The sequence below is a fragment of the Anarrhichthys ocellatus genome, unplaced genomic scaffold, assembly GCF_004355925.1.
Source record: "Anarrhichthys ocellatus isolate YVR2014 unplaced genomic scaffold, GSC_Weel_1.0 scaffold24, whole genome shotgun sequence".
In the NCBI taxonomy this organism is placed as follows: Eukaryota; Metazoa; Chordata; class Actinopteri; order Perciformes; family Anarhichadidae; genus Anarrhichthys; species Anarrhichthys ocellatus.
The window spans coordinates 7,860,660-7,880,040 of NW_022280054.1; the positions used below are offsets into that span (position 1 = coordinate 7,860,660).

Sequence of the window (19,381 nt, forward strand, 5' to 3'; positions counted from 1 at the left end):
GAGGAGGAGGAGGAGGAGGAGGAGGAGGAGGAGGAGGAGGAGGAGGAAGAGGAAGAGGAAGAGGAGGATGAGTGTTTGCTGAATTTCTCTCTCTCTGACCTCAAGAGCACCACTTTTTTGAATTTCCAGGAAAAAACACTCCAATGATGTCATCAGGATTATGTCAGTTTGGGGTTCGGGACAGATTCAGTGTTTTTGGAGCTTAAACCAAACTGCAGATAAAAAGGTCACGATACATCAGCCACAGAGTTAATTGTGAAACGTATTGTTTAAATCTGTATTACATGAATCCCTCAACTCTGGAAGTGCATCGCTGAATCGCTTGATTTTATGATTTCATTCAAGAATTGAGAAAATACGACAAGGACAAGTAAGCAGTCTGATAGGGGATCCGTCAACAGCTCTTGTTGAGTCCAGGGTGGTTGAAGGGTGGAACACGAGCCACAGAGTGATTAGTAACAAATCTATCTGGAGCCTACCAGGGGCCAGCTGAAAGTAGGATAGTCTTGTCTACATCAAAGAAGTTGTGGTGTCTCTTGTTTCTTTGACCAGCTGCTCTTAAAGCCACAGTATGTAAAAATGTCATGGTATGGTATGAAGTGAAGATCACTTTAAAGAAATCATAGTAAAGTATTCCATAAAAAAGTGATGGTATAGTATTCCATGGAAATTTCTGAAAATGACATTTTTTAATATAATAGGATTTTTTCATTGTTTTTATCAACTGGTATACTTTTACTGTTTTTGACAAACTATGATTTTTTTTTTATTAACTTTTTTCTCATTCTATACGATGACTTTTTAATTACTTTTTTACCTTGACCTTTTTTGACATGCTATGACTATTTTTTGTGATTATATACTTGGACGTTTTTATGACTGACTTTTTCAAGACCATGATTAAACCATGACTTTTTTCGAGAGTGCTGTGACTTTTTTTGGACATATACTATCGTATTATAATTTCTGTTTTTTTCGATGTACTATACTATGACTTTTTTCGACATGCTATACTATGACTTTTATTATGAAATGCTATTATCTGACTGTACGAAATACTATGACTTTTTTCGACATGCTATACTGTGACTTTTATTATGAAATGCTATTATCTGACTTTTTACGAAATACTGACTGTTTTCGACATGCTATACTGTGACCTTTTTCGACATGCTATACTGACTTTTTTCGACATGCTATACTATGACTTTTATTATGAAATGCTATTATCTGACTTTTTACGAAATAGACTTTTTTCRACATGCTATACTATGACTTTTTACGAAATACTATGACTTTTTTCGACATGCTATACTATGACCTTTTTCGACATGCTATACTATGACTTTTATCATGAAATGCTATTATCTGACTTTATGAAATACTATGACTTTTTTCGACATGCTATACTGTGACTTTTTTCGACATGCTATACTGTGACCTTTTTCGACACGCTACACTATGACTTTTATAATGAAATGCTATTATCTGACTTTACGAAATACTATGACTTTTTTCGACATGCTATACTGTGACTTTTTTCGACATGCTATACTATGACTTTTATTATGAAATGCTATTATCTGACTTTACGAAATACTATGACTTTTTTCGACATGCTATACTGTGACCTTTTTCGACATGCTATACTGTGACCTTTTTCGACATGCTATACTGTGACTTTTTACGACATGCTATACTATGACTTTTATAATGAAATGCTATTATCTGACTTTTTACTAAATACTATGACTTTTTACGACATGCTATTCTGTGACTTTTTTCGACATGCTATACTGTGACTTTTAAACAACATGCTATACGATGACTTTTTCAACATACTATTCTATTAATTTTTCGACATGCTATACTGACTTTTTGTAAATACTATACTGTGACTTTACTATACTGTGTCTTACATAAATCCCCCAACCCTATGGAATTGCAATACTAAATTGCTTGATTTAAAGACTTATTAAAGAACTGAGAAAATAAATTCCTGGGTCTGTAAACTTGTTCAAGTGGTTTATTTACAAAAACAATATTTGGAACTGACCAATCACAACCACTATAACTGTGGGAAGTAAAGCAAACATATTGTCAGTCATGTCTGTTACAAAAATATTGACCTATTTAATATTTTACAGTATCTACAACAAATCTATCACTTTGACATTCCTTGTTTTAACTTGCTCCATATCAAGATTGTCTTCGATGTGCAACATAATACCATTTGACATTTTTCTTCACACCTCAAATTTGTTACCTTTACACACAAAAGCTTCATAACACCACCTGCTCGGTCAGTGGTACAGTTTATGTTCTCCTACATGTAAATATGAAAGACATTCTCAAGGCAGAGCAGAGGCTCACTTTGATTCACTGTGATTGACGGTAAGAAGTCGATACTCCTCGACGTTTGAACTTCATTCGATTTCACCCTCTGGGCCAGTGAGTTCACATTCAGTGTGGGTGTCCATGTGTGTGTATCTCTATCCCCTTTGCCCTCATGCTTTGATTTTCCTCAGCAGTGCTTTTGTTTGTAACTATGCACATATTTTATTTGGACCCCTTGACAAGGGACGCTGAGGTCAGCGGCATTTCAAAGAGGTGGTGCGAGAGTGGCTGCTGCTCATATGTATGGGGGGGGACTAGAGAGTAATCTCATCCGGGATCTGGCCGCGGCTGTTGAGTCCAGGGTGGAACACGAGCCAAAGAAATCCATGTCATCCTGGAAAGAGAGCAGGGAGAGGATCACAGACACACAGTGATTAGCAACAAATCTATCTAGAGCCTACCAGGGGCCGACTAGAAGCAGGATAGTCTACATCAAAGAAGTTGTGGTGTCTCTTGTTTCTTTGACCAGCTGTTCTTAAAGCCACAGTATGTAAAAAAATGTCATGGTATAACGTAAAGATCACTTTAAATATTTCATAAATAGTCTTTTGTTGAGTGGGAGAGGGCGCCTTTTCTTCTTTGCAGTTCGCTCTCACATACCTTTGCTTGACACTAAATAATAAATAATACGAAGATCATTCATCAGTTCGCTTTGAGGCAGCTAATTTGAAGTGCCATGGGAGTGTCTTAACACACACATTCATGAGGAAAGCTGATTCATATCCAGGCGAGTTATGAGCAAACTCAGTAGAAATGTGTGTGCCATTTGGTAAAAGGAAGTCACGCTTCATTAATATCTAATCTTACGTTTCCGGTGTTTTGCATGAGAGTAATATGACACCTCACCTTCCTGACTTGATGCATCTGTCACAGCTTCACTGTAGCTCTTTCTGGTCATCTCAGGTGAATTCTCCCTTGGCTTGCACCCCTCCTCTTCATCGCCATCCTCTTCTTCCACCTCCAGTCTCCCTGCAGGTTCAGCGGTGCACTGAGGCCACCCAGAACACTCTGCAGGCTCCAAACTCCCTCTCATCCCACCAGCCTCTTTGCAGTGGGACTCAGGACGTCCTCCCAGCTGCATCGGGATGCTCTCCCCATCCCGATGTGTATTTCTGGGGAGCATAATAAAAGAAAGCTGTGGTTATCACCATAAATCACTGTTCACAGCCACACCCAGTGTGGCTTCACTTTTATGCACAGTGCCCTCGGTGTGTTCACAACACTTCAAAGAATCTAATTAACCCCATTAAATGATGTCTGTAGCACCTTGAATAGCAAGAGAAATGAGAACGCTGTTACCAGCATGAGTGTAGGCGTTAGCTGATCTTCCTTTTACTCTCAGCGTGTGAACACGATTATGCTCCTTACTTTACGTGATTTATGGTACAGTATAATATTCTACACAGCTGGGACCAGCTAAGCTACAATAATCATCTCCGTGACTATATTTACCTTGCAAAGGCATCCAGTTGTGTACGTGATTGTGTTTGTTGGGTTGTTAATGTTGAGTTTGCCTACTAGCCGGCTGTAAAGGTCAGTCAGCCCAGCGTGATGCAAACATTGCAGGGTTTTGTTGTCATTTCCCTCCGGGCTGAACATTTTTGGCAGTCGTGTGTTTCCAGGCAGTTTAGATATAGGCGTTAATGAGCATACACATATTCCTCACCCGTCGCTGAGGCTCATCTGGGACTGGAAGGGACTGTTGTCCAGGCTGCGGCCCAGACTGCAGCTCTCATCACAGCACAGAGACGGGATCAGGTGGACTGGACCTGGACACACACACACACACACACACATGTACAACTTTACAAAAACCCACCTGCCATCACCTCCTAAAGGCACGATGAGGCCCACTACACAGTTTACCACTGGAGTTAGAATACAATGCTTTCCTTACACTCATCAGTTGTTTGATCGGCTTCGGCTGTTGCATAAAATGTCTTCGGTCGGAACCACAACCTACCACAGGTTTGTCCGGGGCCCAGGTGACACTGGCAGCAGGGTCTCTGGGGAAGGTCTTGGAGCCAGCGGGGGTCCAGGCAGGACAGCTCTGCACCACCGTAGGGACAATCCTGGGACCTCAGAGAGGCAGCTGAGGAAACAACAAGCCACGTCTCAGCACAGCACTTCTACTAATACCACTTGAAATATAATATTGTATCCTGCATGAAAGCTTTATAAATGCTTTATTAATAGTTATTAAATTGTTTACTGATGCTTAATAGAACAGTTACAAGCCATGGAAAAGAATAACTTTTGGGTTGCCAGGTTTACTGGACAGACCGAAGAACCTTTTAAGTATTTTGTAATGCTGTCGAGCATTTATAACTGCTTTATTACCAAGCAGAAGGGACAGTCAAAGAGGTTTTTCACAACCCACGACACATAAATGTAACCCTTGATAAAAACATGCCTTAATAGAAGTTGGTACCCTTTTACTTTTACAGAAGAAATGCTTCATTCTTATTAGTAATAACTGGATTTTTGTGTTTTTGTAATTGCTGCTGTCAGGTGAAATCCTCCCAGCTTCATTCGTGCTGTTTATCTGACTAAACATACATTCTCTCTCGTGTGTTGGGAAATGCCTCACTACCCTCGGGTCCACGAGGCCGATAAAAATTCTTTCGTATCATTTAAAAAGCAACAGTGTCAGCGTTTGGAAGCAGCTTGGGTAAAGGGTGGGGTGAATATTTGGACTGAGTGAAAAACATTTAACTTGTGCATTCACCTTACACCGTCACGGTGAGAAAAACACAGAGAGCTGGTAACGCCTTAGTAACTTCTACCTTCAGGCGAGCTTTCGGGGGAAACGTGATGTCATTAACTCTTTGCCCTGGGACGTTTCACATACTCAAAACACTTTTGGCCTCCGAAATGCTGCTCATTATACAAGTTACTACAAATATGCAACATCAGGGTTTAATAGGGCTTAACACTGGTGATCAAATCTGACAGACGAACTGGCACTCTGTTTGTGTTGTTGACAAAAGAGCGATGAAATCACGCTCATCCAGCTATAAATACTCCTCATCATTTACCTTATTAAGGGCTCTTTAAGTGGCACTCATATTTTAACATGCACATATTTAGCTCTTGAATGTGAATCCACCTTAAGGCCTGTGCATTGCACTGCATACCTTCTTTTTTTTAAAGCACCAATCATTAGTAAATTGTTTTGAAGAATCCCCTCAAGCTCCTGCTCTTCTTGGCATCTATTAAACACACGGCCCTGATTCTGAAAACTCTTTTTCAGCCATGCACACGTGCAGAAGTGACTCACCACTGGGCTTCTTCTCCAGCAGCTGTCTCTTGCAGTAGATAACACACAGGACCAGCAGGGCCAGCAGCACGGTGGCCAGAGCGCTGCAGATGACCGCGGCCAGGGCCATGTCCCGCGGGCTGGTCACCACCGAGGGCAGCGGCACCAGGTTCACACGCCCGCTGCCTGTGAGGAAGACGGAGGGAGATGAAGGTGAAATACGGCTGAACCGCAGGGTGTAAAATGTCCATTCAGTCTTTGATTGACCACATGGCAGCGTATATATGCACCTTATTTCAAGGTGATGAGTGTTTCTGAGCAAACACACAAACACCCTATCTCTCAAAATAGCAGTTATTGGATAACACATGACGAGGAGCCGCTACTTCACGTTATCCGACGCTCCTCAGCCAATCAGAATCGGGTAACGTGAGACTAATTATTTCCCTTGCGCCTCGAGCCAGTCGCCCCTTTGCTTAAGCCTAATGAAATACGCAGAGGAGTTCAAAGAGAAAACGCCTGTGGTGGGTTCGCCCTTTATCTGCCTCTGTCTCGCTTCCCCACAGAAGATGATTTACAGACCCCCCCCCCCCCCCCCCCCCCCCACACCCCCAGGCTCTCCCTCACATGCCAGTCACACAGCCCTGAAGTCAAGAGGCAGACATCCTAGTCAGGCTCCTGCAATGGTTCAGATATTAGTGTGTAAGCGGGTTTGTTTTTACACTTCTGTCGCACATGCACTGATTTCATGACTGAGTTCTCATCCTGCCCCGAGGGGGAAACGTGATATCCCGGTTGGCTCCGCCTTCAGGACCCTTTACACACTCATGTAGAGACTTTCGGCTTCAAGAACGCTGCTCATCACACACGTTACCACAAACACAGAACATTGGGGTTTAATATCAACGTAAGACAGATGAACTGGCACTCTTGTTTAAAAAAAAATTGTCATCTGCTTCGTGTAATTATCCTTTCGAGCACTAAGTCAGACGTAAAGAGAGGAGAAGAAACAGCAGCACACCTGAAGTCTCTAGTTGAGTGACATTTCTCTCTGAGCTCATGTAGCTGAACATAACTGTCTGTGATTATTACCAGCAAATCAAATAATACCTGATCACTGTCTGTATGATGGCAGAGGAAACATTAAAGGTATGCTGGTCTGACACTGTGAAGCAGACAGAGCAGTTAACAATGTGTGGGGCAAGAAAAGAAGTTGTGAGAGATTGTTGATGAATATGGCAAATATAATGAATGGCTTTTTGTTTGAGAAAATCTTTTTTCAGTGAGCCCTGCTGTTTGCTTTTCAGCACATTAATCATAAAGGGAACTGGTTTCCACCTTTTCACATCCAAGAGCTCTTTGTTACGCCCTGTAAGTCCTGTAAACACGACTTCAGCTTTGGGCAGTTGTTTTATTCAGCCAGATAGGGGATACGGGTATTTTAACATTCCTTCTAAGGGAAGAAAAAAAACCCTCAAAGCAGCACTTAGTAGCTTAGTTTGACCCAGAGAGCAAAATAAAAGGGCATTTTTAAATAAGCACAAAGCACATAATGTCAAAAAACATGACTTAGAACTTGTCATTTAAACATATCGGCAACTACTACAGATCCTAAAATCACTGCAACTGCTCTCAATCATTTACAGTTTACATAAGAGCATTTGTATTTAGACACAGAGGCACCTTCTCACATTTAAAAATATTACGCTGTATGTAAAAAATAAATGTATTACCACAAACAATGTTAAATACCTCACAAGGACACAGTGTAACACCATATTTCATCTTCACGTCTGAGACTCATAATGAATTGTCATGGCAGGGATTACCATAATAATGGTCATAAACAAAGGCACTGCACTGTATTGCTAATCTGTAAATACATTCTAACCATTGTGTTTGCATTTGGTCTTCACTGTCAAGGTGAGCATCAACACAAAGCAGCCCGTTATCAGAGCAGCTGCAGCACACACAGATAAACACTGGTCCATTGAAGAGGCCTCACCTGCTGATATTATCTCCTCACAAACCAGACCAATAAACCGCAGCCTGTCATACACTCCCTGCCTGTTCACTTAATGGGACGCCGCATACTCCAAATAAAAAGGAGCACCTCTCTACACCTCAGAGGGATCTTTGACTTCAGTACAAACTCTTTTTAAGGAGGTTCTTTAGGAGAACTGATCCGTTCTGTACGCAGAACTCTGAATACCAGAAAGGAGAAAATAAACATTTGATTCTTATTCTGTTTAATGCAAAGACATTTAAAAAGGTTCAAACTTGAATTTATGCCAAGAACTTTACTCTAGTTGCAAATATATTCTAAACAGAAGCTCTCTCTGAATGTTTAGTGCATTTTTTGGCAGTATTATTAAACGAGGTACAGCAGACAACGTATTAAATCATAATTTAATAGAGAATCTGGATACGTCCGCTAGAAATGATTTATAATGTCATGACTCCCAAGGTGTTGCGTTTGTGATAAAACATTTTATGATCATCATATAAACACACCATCATTGCTGTGAGGTTGTGGTTTGGTATTTGCATGATAATTCCATTAGGAACAGCAGTGAGGATAAACTGATCCGCGATCAGATCGTCATTCCAGCTGCTGACATCTGAGTATGAGACAAATTGAAAGGCTGTAGTTTGAATCGCTGGCAGGCAATCGTAGTTAGGAATGTTTGCTGTGCCCCGCCAGCCTGATGTGTTTTCTTGCCGTCTGTGGTGAGAACTGGTTGCATGAACCTTTGAAGTCAGTGAGCTCGCTGCACGAGTGAAGACAGATTATGTTTTCTTCAAGTAACTAGGACAGAGGTTTACTGGATTATGGTCACGATCTCTTTTAGTTGCATGCAAAAAAAGGATAAGCAGCAAATAACTGAATGTCTTGAAAAGAAGGGAAATCCTGGATGAAATATAACTGATGTTTTGTGGCTGCACTTTAAACTCACACCACTGTTTCTCTTTGAAGGATGAACTGGCCGTCTACCTTGTGGTAGATCCAGTTGGAAATAGTAATAAGGACAATTTATCAGAGAAGGTGAACCAAAACATTTAAACTGCGGGCCGTGAAACCGAAACAACGTGCCAAAAGACAATAAAATCTTCTGCAAAGCCTAGTGAAACTGCTGAGTCAGGTGATATTATTTCTGTGGGTTCGTCAGCACAAGCGACATCTGTCTGCACGCCTGTGTGTGTGTGTGACAGCATGGTCCAGTCAGCTCTCCTAGATCTACCGTGACACTGTAGAACTCCTAGCAGATGAAACACATTAAAGAGGCTGAAGGAATCCATAAAACACAATCTCCTTTTCCCCTCGGTTCCAAAAAGCCACTGGGGGAAAGGGAGGAGAGGAAAGGGGGGGGGTTGTAAAATTGACAGTCCTCCACAGACGGCGACTGCCTCCCCTGCACAGATGCACCGTAGCCCCGGGCCAGTGTGGCCTATTAGAATGTTCTGCCCTTCAAGTTTTCACCACCCTCCTCAAGATAACACTGGAGGGAGGGAGCAGGACTCTCAAGCATTTGGAAATGATCCACGGGGAGAGTCCCTGCAGGACCGAGTAACTACCAGCTATGTTCTCAGATACAATGGCCATTTTGTTTCGCAGGCCTCCTCTAGTATCAAAACGGGAAGCTGCACAGATGGACCAAATGAGCAGACAGAGGGTGGTCCGCTGTCTCAAGGCCGGCGTTCATCGCACAACAATGTACACACAAAAAAAATCAAACTAACAGTGGATGGTCGGATGGAATCGGATTCTTTACATTTTTAGTTGTCTGATATCCCAGAGCTGTCTCCATGTATTTAACGCGGGGGGGGGGGGGGGGGGCTAACCCTGGCTGGGACCGCTCTGATGCTCATGCTGCCAAACAAGTCTCCTCAGAAACAGCTGCAGCCTCCTCCAGCAGCAGGAAGTCACACTCAACTACCAAAAGGTACAAGTTCACTCGCCTGTTGGTTTTATATGTGGAAACCTGGAATCATAAGGTTGTGCTTAACGACTTCTAATGGCCGGAAGACGGGCGCTAATTGGATTTGTAGCCATCTGGAATGTGAGTCCTGCTTTGTGAAAAATGCTATAAAACACTTCCTCTCTCCTTTTTGCATAACGGATAGTATGATACTAATATTAATATTATCGATACTGGGGGTTTGTACTAAAAGGAAATCAGTTGTGCTGCTTGAACCAGCACACTCCCTATGGTGTTTACTCTGGTGCTAAAACTAATACTATTGAGACATGTTTTGTCTAGAAATATCAATAGAAGTATTGTTCGAGGAAGTCGGCTCATTTCATCCAAACTCATTGCCAAAAACGAGTGACATTCTGAGCCATCATAATCCAGTGTTATGTTAGTGGTATCCATTTCAGCTTTTCAACTGCTCAGCTTGTAAATCCAAGCATTTATTTGCACATACAGCATTGCTGCTTGACTCCGTGAGACTTAGTGAATGAACTATGGCTTGCTCCACCCTTTATAGTCTGTAGTTCTGATTACACCAAAGGCCTTGTGCTGGCATGTTTTGTGTGCGTGTGTGTGCGCAGGCTTTGTTGTGGCACTGCAACCTGGCTTTTGGTTCTGATAGCATTGGGCTATGAGTTTAATAGTGTGCTGTAGCCGCTGATGTTTGCTCTTAGACTATTGTATCCCCGCTTGTTTCATCTTAAAACATGGCCTATTGTGGGCTGGGATGAATAGCCTGTATTCATGGGAACATTTTAACAGAATGTCCCACTGATGTCAGGCCAACTGTTAGAAGAGGTAAAAGAACGTAAAGGTGCTTACAGTGAGGCTCATAAGGAGGCGGAGGGTCCCCACAGGGTATACACTCCATGTCCTGAAAACCACTTAATTTTGTCTTCCTGTAATATCTGTTGAAGACACAAAATTACACGTTTTAATGTTCAAACATGCACAAACTCAGTTCATAGTGTTGTTACATATTAAAGGTATTACATATCCGACTATTATTGTAAACAACTGTCCGGTGGCGATATGTGTCTGTCCTCTTACCCCGGCAGACAGTCGCCACACACGGCGTTGCTGGTGGTGGAACAGTTGCCCTTCTGGAAGCGGTTGATGAGTCCACAGTCCAGGCAGGGCTTGCACTTCTGCAGGCTCCGGTCCTCCTTGAAACGACTGCTCCGGCAGGACACGCACCGGGCATCCTCTCCATAACCAAAGCCACATTCCTGGGGGGATTAACAGGAGGAATACACCGGTTAAGAGGTGGGGTCGGTGGTTTGGAGAGCTGTGCAGCTGGTGAAAAGAAGGGCTTGAATGCGGACTACCGGGGGTCTGGAATTAAAGAATGATCTTGGCCCGCGGGATCAAACAACAACAATGGCCTGCCTTCTTTTGAGAGTCCATCTTACACTGGCAATAATCTCCCTGACTCTCTTAGCATGAATGAGCGGCCTTCCGCTGCAAGACCCAGAAAGGCCAGGCATTTGAATGATAAAGGCCCCAGGGGACACCCACTGTTGTATTATTGCAAGTTTATTGCTGCGTTTTTTTGTGCGACTCCCTCTCTGAGCAGACTCCGTGAGAGTCCCGTTGATTGAGAGGCTGGCAGGCGAAGGAAAGGCTTCAGTGAGGGGGCAAGGATTATGGAGGGGTATATGGAGAAAATGAGATGAATACTCTTTTTGTCAACAATTGAAAAGTGCACTTAAAAAGCACAGCTTCCTACTACCGTGTGACTGATCTAATGCCGAACCTTCTTTTGATGATTTGTTCACCTGAAACGAGCAAAAATAAAAGATAGTTTAAAAAAAACAAAAAACTTTTTATTGTTTTCTTTGACTAAAATATATAGTCTGGATAGAATATAACATATGTATCGTGTTTGTTTGTATGAGTTATCGGTATTTCCCAGTCGCATTAACTCTTTTTCACATTTATAACTTACGGTGAAAGGAACCAAATATCAACACTAAAATGAACCCCAAATGTATTAATAATGTAATTATGTATTGCCGATGTCTTTCCTAATTGGTTCTCTGTCACACCCCTAAAAGTTATGTTGAAAGACTGGTGACCTCAATGACTAACTGACATTTACATGACAGCTGATATTACTGTACTGCAGTGGCGGGCCGTCAGGGCCTGCAAGGCCTTCTCTGCTGGCCTAAACAGAATCAGAAGCTATATCTATTTTATAATTTAATATTTTTCTTAAATACACTACATGTATTATAATTTATAAACATATTTTTCCCATTATCTTATTTTCTCATTGCACAGCTACTGTCTTCCTCAGGTGCTCTGCTTCCAGTGCAGCTTGTTTTAAGTAGAGCTTTTATCCAATCAGATTTCACCTCTGTGTCTCTAGGTAAGAACAGAGGCAGAGGCCTGCAGACTCACACATGCATCCATGTGCAGTTTAAGTGAATGGGGACGATATTGTTGATTGTCATAGTCTTCAACCAATCAGATCTTTAGTTTGACATGTTGGGCGTATTCTTTGACGTGTCTGCTAGCCGGCCTATAGCTACGTCAGCATTACGTGCAGCTCAGTTTCCATGTGCAGCTCTGCAGTGAGGTACAGCGTGTGCTGTGATTGGTCAGTGGGCGAGCACGTGACTATCGTGAAACGAAACTTAACAGCAGAGGCTTAGTCGGCGTTGTGAATCACATCACGTGATGCAGCTCAGCCAATCAAATATGGGCATTCTGACAAGTTTCCTGACTCGAGTGAGATGTACCACACACCGTGACACAGGGTGCTGAGAAGAGGAAAGACATTGCAGAGCAGTACGTCTAATGTTTTAGTTGTGAAAGTAAAATCATAAGACAAACTCTCTGGGCCGCGGCTTGTCATTAAGGAATGATGGTGGGTCCCATAGCCAGACCAGCTGAGAACCACTGTCCTACATGAGCACAGAAAACATTATATTTTCCTGAATTTAAGCTTCTGCATTTTCCAAATCCTCTACTATTATTCAAAGGTATTGTAAGCCTCGTACCGAACGGTTTAATACGAATACGTATATAGTTACAGCCTTAAAAACGAATAATAGCTGTGACGCCATCATGTGGTTATAATGTGGTATTTTAGCTGCAGGACAGCAGTGAAGGCCTAGGTATAAAATGCACGGCCCGCCACTGCTGTACTGTAATATCTGAGTGAAAAGACCCTGCAGGGATGACATCATACATTGATCATTCATTATCAGCTCCATAGCAGCTGCCCTCCTGTTGTCCAGCGTGGCCACACTGCAATCCAAAGCCAGAAGGATAGACGGGGGGGGGGGGGGCTCATATATCATTAAAGTGAAGGCCAGCTCCAAACAGGGCTTCTCTCATCGCCTGTGTCCCATTTCACCACCGGGGCATGCAGTCCTGCTGGAATGTGGGCACGAGAGTCTGATATGGGGGTTGGGTTTTGGGGAAGCAGGCTGGCAAGAAATAAAAAGGGAAAGGCAAAGATGCGATCGTGCGATGGCACCACAGAGTCGGGACAGAAGATGAGGATTTCAGCCCTTCCAGCCAAACACATGTGAGGCCTGACATTGAACCCTTTGGGCCAGTGCCTGGCCCGAGGTGGACAAGCTAGGGCTGGACTATTGCAGCTGTTGTTATGAGCTCTCCATAAAAGGCCTTGCTCTCCAGCAGAGCAGGGAACAGTGGAGGTGTGGGGGGGGGGGGAAGAGACAGAAAGAGCGAGAAACAGAAAGGGGGTGGCTGATGAGTGATAAAAAGGGGAAAGGCGGAATAAAGAAGAGTCGGCCGCCCACTGTTGCCTGTCTGAGGGGAAAGAAGCTCAGACTGAGCCAGGGGAGGCTGGAAAACTACCACGGCACTCAACCGTAATACTAGTCCTTAAGAAAGGGCTGCAGGCCCGGCCACTGCAGGGCACCTCACAGAAGTCCTGTGACCCACTTCCACATGAAGGAAGGGTCCCGGCGATGATTCGTCTCCTCTAACCCAAGCACTGGCACAAGCTCTGCCTGTGGGGCACCACATGGCAGGATGGGGGCTGATGCCACGTAGACACGAGCAGGTCAGAGCGCTGAAACAAAAGCAAACGAGAGCCAACTTCTGCCTCTTTGATCCGGGCAGCACAGATCAGCGAGGAGGGATCTCTTTGTTCTTTCATCCCTGCTTACAAAGCGGTGCAGAGCCGACATCCTGCACTGACTGAGCCTAGTTCAGCAGCTGAGAGGAAGACAATACTCCGTGGTGATCGGCGATGTTTATGTTATTATATGAAAGCACAATATATATGCTTTTTCCTATACATAACTCCAAAAAAACATATTTATTCAAATGGATGGGATAAAACTACATATTTGGGAAGAAAACTACAACGGATGTTGTGAAGAAAAAAATATTAACGTCAAAGTCATCCCAAAAACAAAAAAAAAGAAGATGCTTAACATCCCATTTCCCTCCTATCTCCTGATCTAGTTTGGCTGAGACTGCCAAGCATAACAGCAGCGTGGAGGGGAGGGGAGCGGCATAAGAGAGAGGAGAGCTGGCTGGGACCTGAAGCATGTTCAGACGGAGAGATATTTCTGAGATTAGGAGGGAATCAGAAGGGGGGCGGCCAGTCATCTGATCTGGTAATGAAACAGCGCTGAAAACAATGCATGCTAGTTAAAGCTGTGTTCAGTCTGGGACAAAACACACTCTTGCTCTTTTTGTTTCCCTCTCTCTATTACACTTTTTACTGCCTGGGTTCTTTAGACACTATAGCGCAGCAGCAACTCTGATTTTGACCCCTCCATTGTCTCTCTCGTTAGCCAGCAGTAACCCCTTTGCCCTGTGATCGTGGCTGAAGGAAATGTTACACTCTTGCTACATACTACAAGACGTCGACACATCAAAGTTGTGTTCCTGCCTCTTTTTTTTTCATTTGCCACTGGCAGTTTTCCAGCATGTACTGGAAGGCAATTCCCTCCTTCTTCTTCATCCTCGACAACACAAGAGACGAGGCAACTTACTATGAATGAAACCTAGAATGAAATATGTCTGTAAAAAAGAACAACTGGTTTTAATGGACGTTCCCTCTGTGTGGGTGGTTCTTTTCGCTACAGTTGGTGTGAAGGGGCTAATTGATGTTTGTCAGCTTGCCTAAGAGCGGCTTCCAGAGGCAAACTTCCAGAGCAAACTGGGGCACATTCCTCTGGGATCTCTATGGCAGCTGCACAGAGTGACTCCAAAAGTCTGCTTCCCTCCCAACGTCCAGCCATGCCTTTCAGAATACGGACAGATTGTCTTGGTTACGCAGCACTCAGATCAGAAGTTGTATCTCTGGGAAACTTTCTCTGAGTGCAGGCCTGGGGTCGCCACTGTGAGAGCCGGCATCCCGCTACCTTCAGAGAAAGAATGAGGCAGCCAATTATTAACCAGGACCCCGGGGTGGCTCGCAGCATTCAGGCCTGTTGAGCTGGCAGGAGGAACACGAGGACTACTGAAGCGCATTACCAACCACAGAGTGCATGTCTGTGTGCACTGAGATTAAAGGCAACTGGACTTAAATGCATGTGTGCAACAGATGTCAAGGTTTTTTTTTTCACCAGTACTCAAAGATGTAGAGGAGTAAAGTCAGGTTACCCGCCTTTTTATTTATGGAATACTCAAAGCTGACATTTTATTAATGTAAACGTATGCGTTACTGAAACTAGGTTGTCAAAATGTACTACTAAAGCCATTTAGCTTCCAGTCTTTTCTTGTTTTCTTAGGCCCATCAAGATCTTTCAACTATATAAACAGCAGGTATATCCTAACGTGCATTCAGTTGCTAGTTTATGAGGTACCCTCAGCTAGTCTGATACAACAGCCCTGCTGTAGATCGGACCTTTACGAAGGTTATAATGTTCAGCATTCTTTAAACTGTTTTGGTTCAACTTCATGGTCGTTTTGTGGGCTGTTGAACTGTATCGCATTACACTGAAGTGTGTCTCAAATATTTAGTCTACCACTGTCGATATGAATGGGGTGTCATAGTGGTTGTTGATCTGTGCATTACTTAAAACGTATTGAAAGACCCGTCAATCACTGTGGGAGTAACACCAGGTTCCAATCAGACATTTTACATTTTGGTGATTCCTCCTTTTGTGTGTGTGTGTGCCTTTAAACTTTAAAAAAGGAGAAGAAATCTGCCAAATTGGTTTATACTGTTCAACTTACTGTTTAACTTACCTCCAGTATAATTTAACTTGTGTTCAAAAGTGCAATCAATCACGCCTTTTTTGATACTGCAGAGGCAATGTGGCTGCTGGGTCCTTAACCTTTAAACAGCTTTTGTTGTGTACCATAGTTACAGTTAAATCAATCAAAAATGTGAAAAGGGTTTCTTAATAATAATATGTTTGCCTGCCACAAACTCATTCAGTTATTACACTTCGCTCACCTGTCCGTCAATGCCTACACTTGCAAAAGGAGGTGCACGGCGACTGCCTGCCAGAGGAAAGTCTTAGCGAGCACCATAGAGGCCTGTTTGTACAAAGCACACAAAAAGCTGTGGCTAAGGTGCTGGAAAAAGCTGTATTCCCAGTCGACAGAGCAGCAAGCTTAGGCATGGCTTGCTTCAAACAGTGAAGACAATAAGTTGGACCGGGTGCAATGGGGAAAAACAATGGAAGCCATTCAGCTGCAGAAGGTCAAAAGCATGGGTGTGACTGATTAAAGAGGGGTCGGTGTTTTACAAAAGCTAATAACGGCTTGGCTGTTCTCTGCATGAAAGAGAGGAAGTAATAAATAATGTTGGTTCCCTGGATGAGATACACTTTTCTAAACAGTGATATCCATTCTTTTCATGAACCTAACGGTTTCAGAGTTTTTGTTTGTTACCGCAGGAATAATCCATTCCACTTCTCTTCAGTTTAAGGAAGTCGATTCAACAGACCTGTTAAGGATCCCTTGTGCTGCTACATATGTTTTACTTTTAGTGGCTGTACGGGAAATGCTCCTGAATGAGCACAGAACTTCAGACAGACCTTCTCTTGTTTTTAAACTACATTTAATTCATGTAAGATAATAAAAACACAATAAGTCCAAAACTATTTTGCTCCAACCTTTGATAGCTCCTGTCCCGCATCACACTGCTTGCAGGGTTTACAGTTCCCAAAGCGGTCCCTGTACTCCTGTTCTCTGCATTCTCTGGTCTGCTCCTCGGCCCTCACAGGAATCTGAGGAGGACAGTCATTTAGTGAAAGTTAGAGATTCTTGTACATCACCACTTTTCATCTAGAACAGAAAAAAAGCAGACTGAATCAACAGCTGTGCAACATAATCTCTCTTCAAGTTGTTAAAGGGGATCAACCCCTGCCTTTGACTCTACCTTGAGAACAAGTCTGATACTAGTGGGATGAGATAAGATGAAACTTTAATGAGCCCCGTGGGTAAACCGCAGCAGAATCGAAGTCCCAAAGCAACAATACCGGGATTGCCAAAACCAGAGATGAGAACAGATAGCGAACACAATCGGGACAATGCAGCGCACAAAAGTAAAATGATACTCAACATTGTCAGAGTGTCGCCAGCACAGACTCCACAGATCCCACAGTGTGAACCTTTTAAACACTGGCATGCTCAAGTTCATGTGTGCAAGTTTGTGAAAAAACTAATAGTTTGTAGCATCTGCAGCTCACTTTTGGAGAATTTTCACCCCATAAGTTGGGGTTTGCTCAGTTTTCATGGAGAATTTTTTTTTCTTGTTTTTTTTTTTTTTATTATTTATGTATGTGGAACTTGAGTTAAGTTTTTTTTTTTTGTTGACCCACTGTATCATATAGGTCAGAAATAAACTTTTACACTAAAATAAAACTGAGTAGAAGTGAAAATGAAATAGAGCAGATCATGTACTCGCTTACCAGAGTTGAATATATGAGCTGCACCGTTAGTAGTGAGAAGGTATGGTGAAGAATCCAGACCATTTTGATGAGCCACTTGTTGCCTGCAGCTGAAAAAAAGGACACATCAGAAGACTGAGATTAAGTATATTATTATATCGTCTCCTCTCTATAATACACGCTTAATAACTATATTTGGTTGGGTCAACTTTTTTAAGATAAAACGATTTGTTTGTTTTGATTATTACCACCAATACAGGCATGTTCCTGTTTGTTTAACCTCTTAAACCTCACTGACTGATGACTCAGTCAATACTATCCTCAATACAAAAGTTTCCAAAGACATCAAACATGTCAGTCTGAAGTTTAGGAAAATGTCAATAAAATGATGCGCAACACATCTTATATATTTCCATTTGGATGTCATCAAAACACTGAGTCGTGGGTTATGCTATTCCACTCACTGTAAACATCAACGTAGCTCGGATGAAGACTTATAACCATCTATACATATGATACTAATAAGATGACATTTTCAATATTAAGGCTACAGTAAAAGGAAAATTGGACTTGGGGGAGGTTAAACACATTTAAAACCAAATATTTGTAAAACAAAGCATTATATGTTGTATAGTACTACTTTAGAAAATCACCACACGCACGTGCAAATTGTAGCAGGGTTGCAGCAAATTGATGCTGTTTGAATTAAAGTCACATCCGGAGCTGAGACGTTTCGGCACTTTAAAGCTCAGACAGCTTCCACAGCTTTAAATGAGGAAGACTCTCTCATGGCACCATTACATATAAATGTCTTAAAGTCTCAAAAACCTATAATATTGCCACCATGTCCCCAAAAATCATTAAAATATCCGTGCAATAGGCTAACGTGTAAAGCGACTGAGAGTCGGCAAACTGTAGTTTACCAACTCGTGACTTTAAAGCGACATCATCGTCGGTGTTCTCTGGTGTCGCTATAATAATACTATCCATGCAATATAAAGTTAGAGACTAGAGGTGTATGCCTTGTAACGTTATTCTGAAATGCACCAAAGGCTTGGTCCATGTCGTTGCGCGTTACGTGTGGATGTCTAAAAACTTTTAAAAAGCGCTTCTTACCTGTTAAAAATAAAGAGACCCTGTTGTTCAAAGTACTGGTTCTGAAAAGTCAAAAAGCTTACCGGTGAGAGGTGTGGTGGTGTGTTTCCCGCACCGGTCCGCTCACCATGTCAGCGCTGCAGCTCGAGCCTCAGCACAACACAGAGCAGCGGCGGCGGCAGCTCGAGGACTTCAGCGGCCAGATCAAAGGCGGGGAGAGGAGGAGGAGGAGGAGGGGGGGTGGCTTTATTGACCTGAAGCGCGTGTATCTGATCTGCGATCAGCCTGCACTACATCAAAGACAAGATCCCACGGAGGGCCAAACACACAACTCAGCGAAGTGTGATCAATAACAGCGTTTTTCTTTAAGCTGGTTTATAATGAGTCGATGGAAATGATGAAGTAGGTTGGTCTAACAAATGTCGAAGAGGAAGATGACGACTTTCTCCCTCCCCAGTGTGTGTGTGTGTGTGTGTATGTGGTTTATTTAATGGCTGTTTTAGTGCAGTCAGTCTTCTGAATGTTGAGCACCAGCGAAGAGGCTCAGAAAACTGTGGTCTGGGGACATCTGATGGTCCTTCAGTGTCCCTGCCGGTCCCCACTTACAAGTTTAACTTCACATTTACTACTTTAAGTGACTGAACCAATAGCTACACAGAACAACTGTTTTAGAGCATTTAGAGATGCAAACTTTTATTTTTGAAACGTGACTCCTCTTGTCATGTGATGCTGGTTTGAAGTATAATCTGCCTGTCTATTTGGAGGTTGTCGACATTAAATTAATTGGGAAGCTTTCATCTCTATGAGCTGCAGATGTC

General features: G+C 42.8%; 1 protein-coding gene across 3 annotated transcripts; it reads right to left on the reverse strand.

The window, feature by feature from the left end:
* Positions 1-2,012: 2,012 nt before the first annotated feature.
* On the reverse strand, positions 2,013-18,819 carry LOC116390700 (tumor necrosis factor receptor superfamily member 19). Of its 3 annotated transcripts, none has more exons than XM_031860631.1 (10): positions 18,647-18,815; positions 17,490-17,578; positions 16,692-16,805; positions 10,681-10,859; positions 10,453-10,538; positions 5,678-5,842; positions 4,295-4,489; positions 4,064-4,166; positions 3,244-3,509; positions 2,013-2,731 (listed from the first exon to the last, which is right to left on the reverse strand). In XM_031860631.1, exons 2-10 carry the CDS (start codon positions 17,550-17,552, stop codon positions 2,727-2,729), a joined length of 1,176 nt encoding a protein of 391 aa, XP_031716491.1. In that variant the 5' UTR covers positions 17,553-17,578; positions 18,647-18,815; the 3' UTR covers positions 2,013-2,726. The 3 variants fall into 3 exon arrangements, with proteins under 3 accessions (XP_031716491.1, XP_031716493.1, XP_031716494.1); XM_031860633.1 differs by having other exon boundaries at positions 4,361-4,489; positions 18,647-18,809; XM_031860634.1 differs by lacking the exons at positions 2,013-2,731; positions 3,244-3,509 and having other exon boundaries at positions 3,516-4,166; positions 18,647-18,819.
* Between the last annotated feature and the right edge of the window lie 562 nt (positions 18,820-19,381).

Coding starts and splice junctions, on each gene's coding strand:
- LOC116390700 (XM_031860631.1), bottom strand. CDS start 17,552: ATGGTCTGGATTCTTCACCATACCTTCTCACTACTAACGGTGCAGCTC. Junction 10,860..16,691: donor CGGGACAGGAGCTATCAAAG/GTTGGAGCAAAA, acceptor TAATCCCCCCAG/GAATGTGGCTTTGGTTATGG. Junction 4,490..5,677: donor GCTGGAGAAGAAGCCCAGTG/GTGAGTCACTTC, acceptor TTGTTTCCTCAG/CTGCCTCTCTGAGGTCCCAG.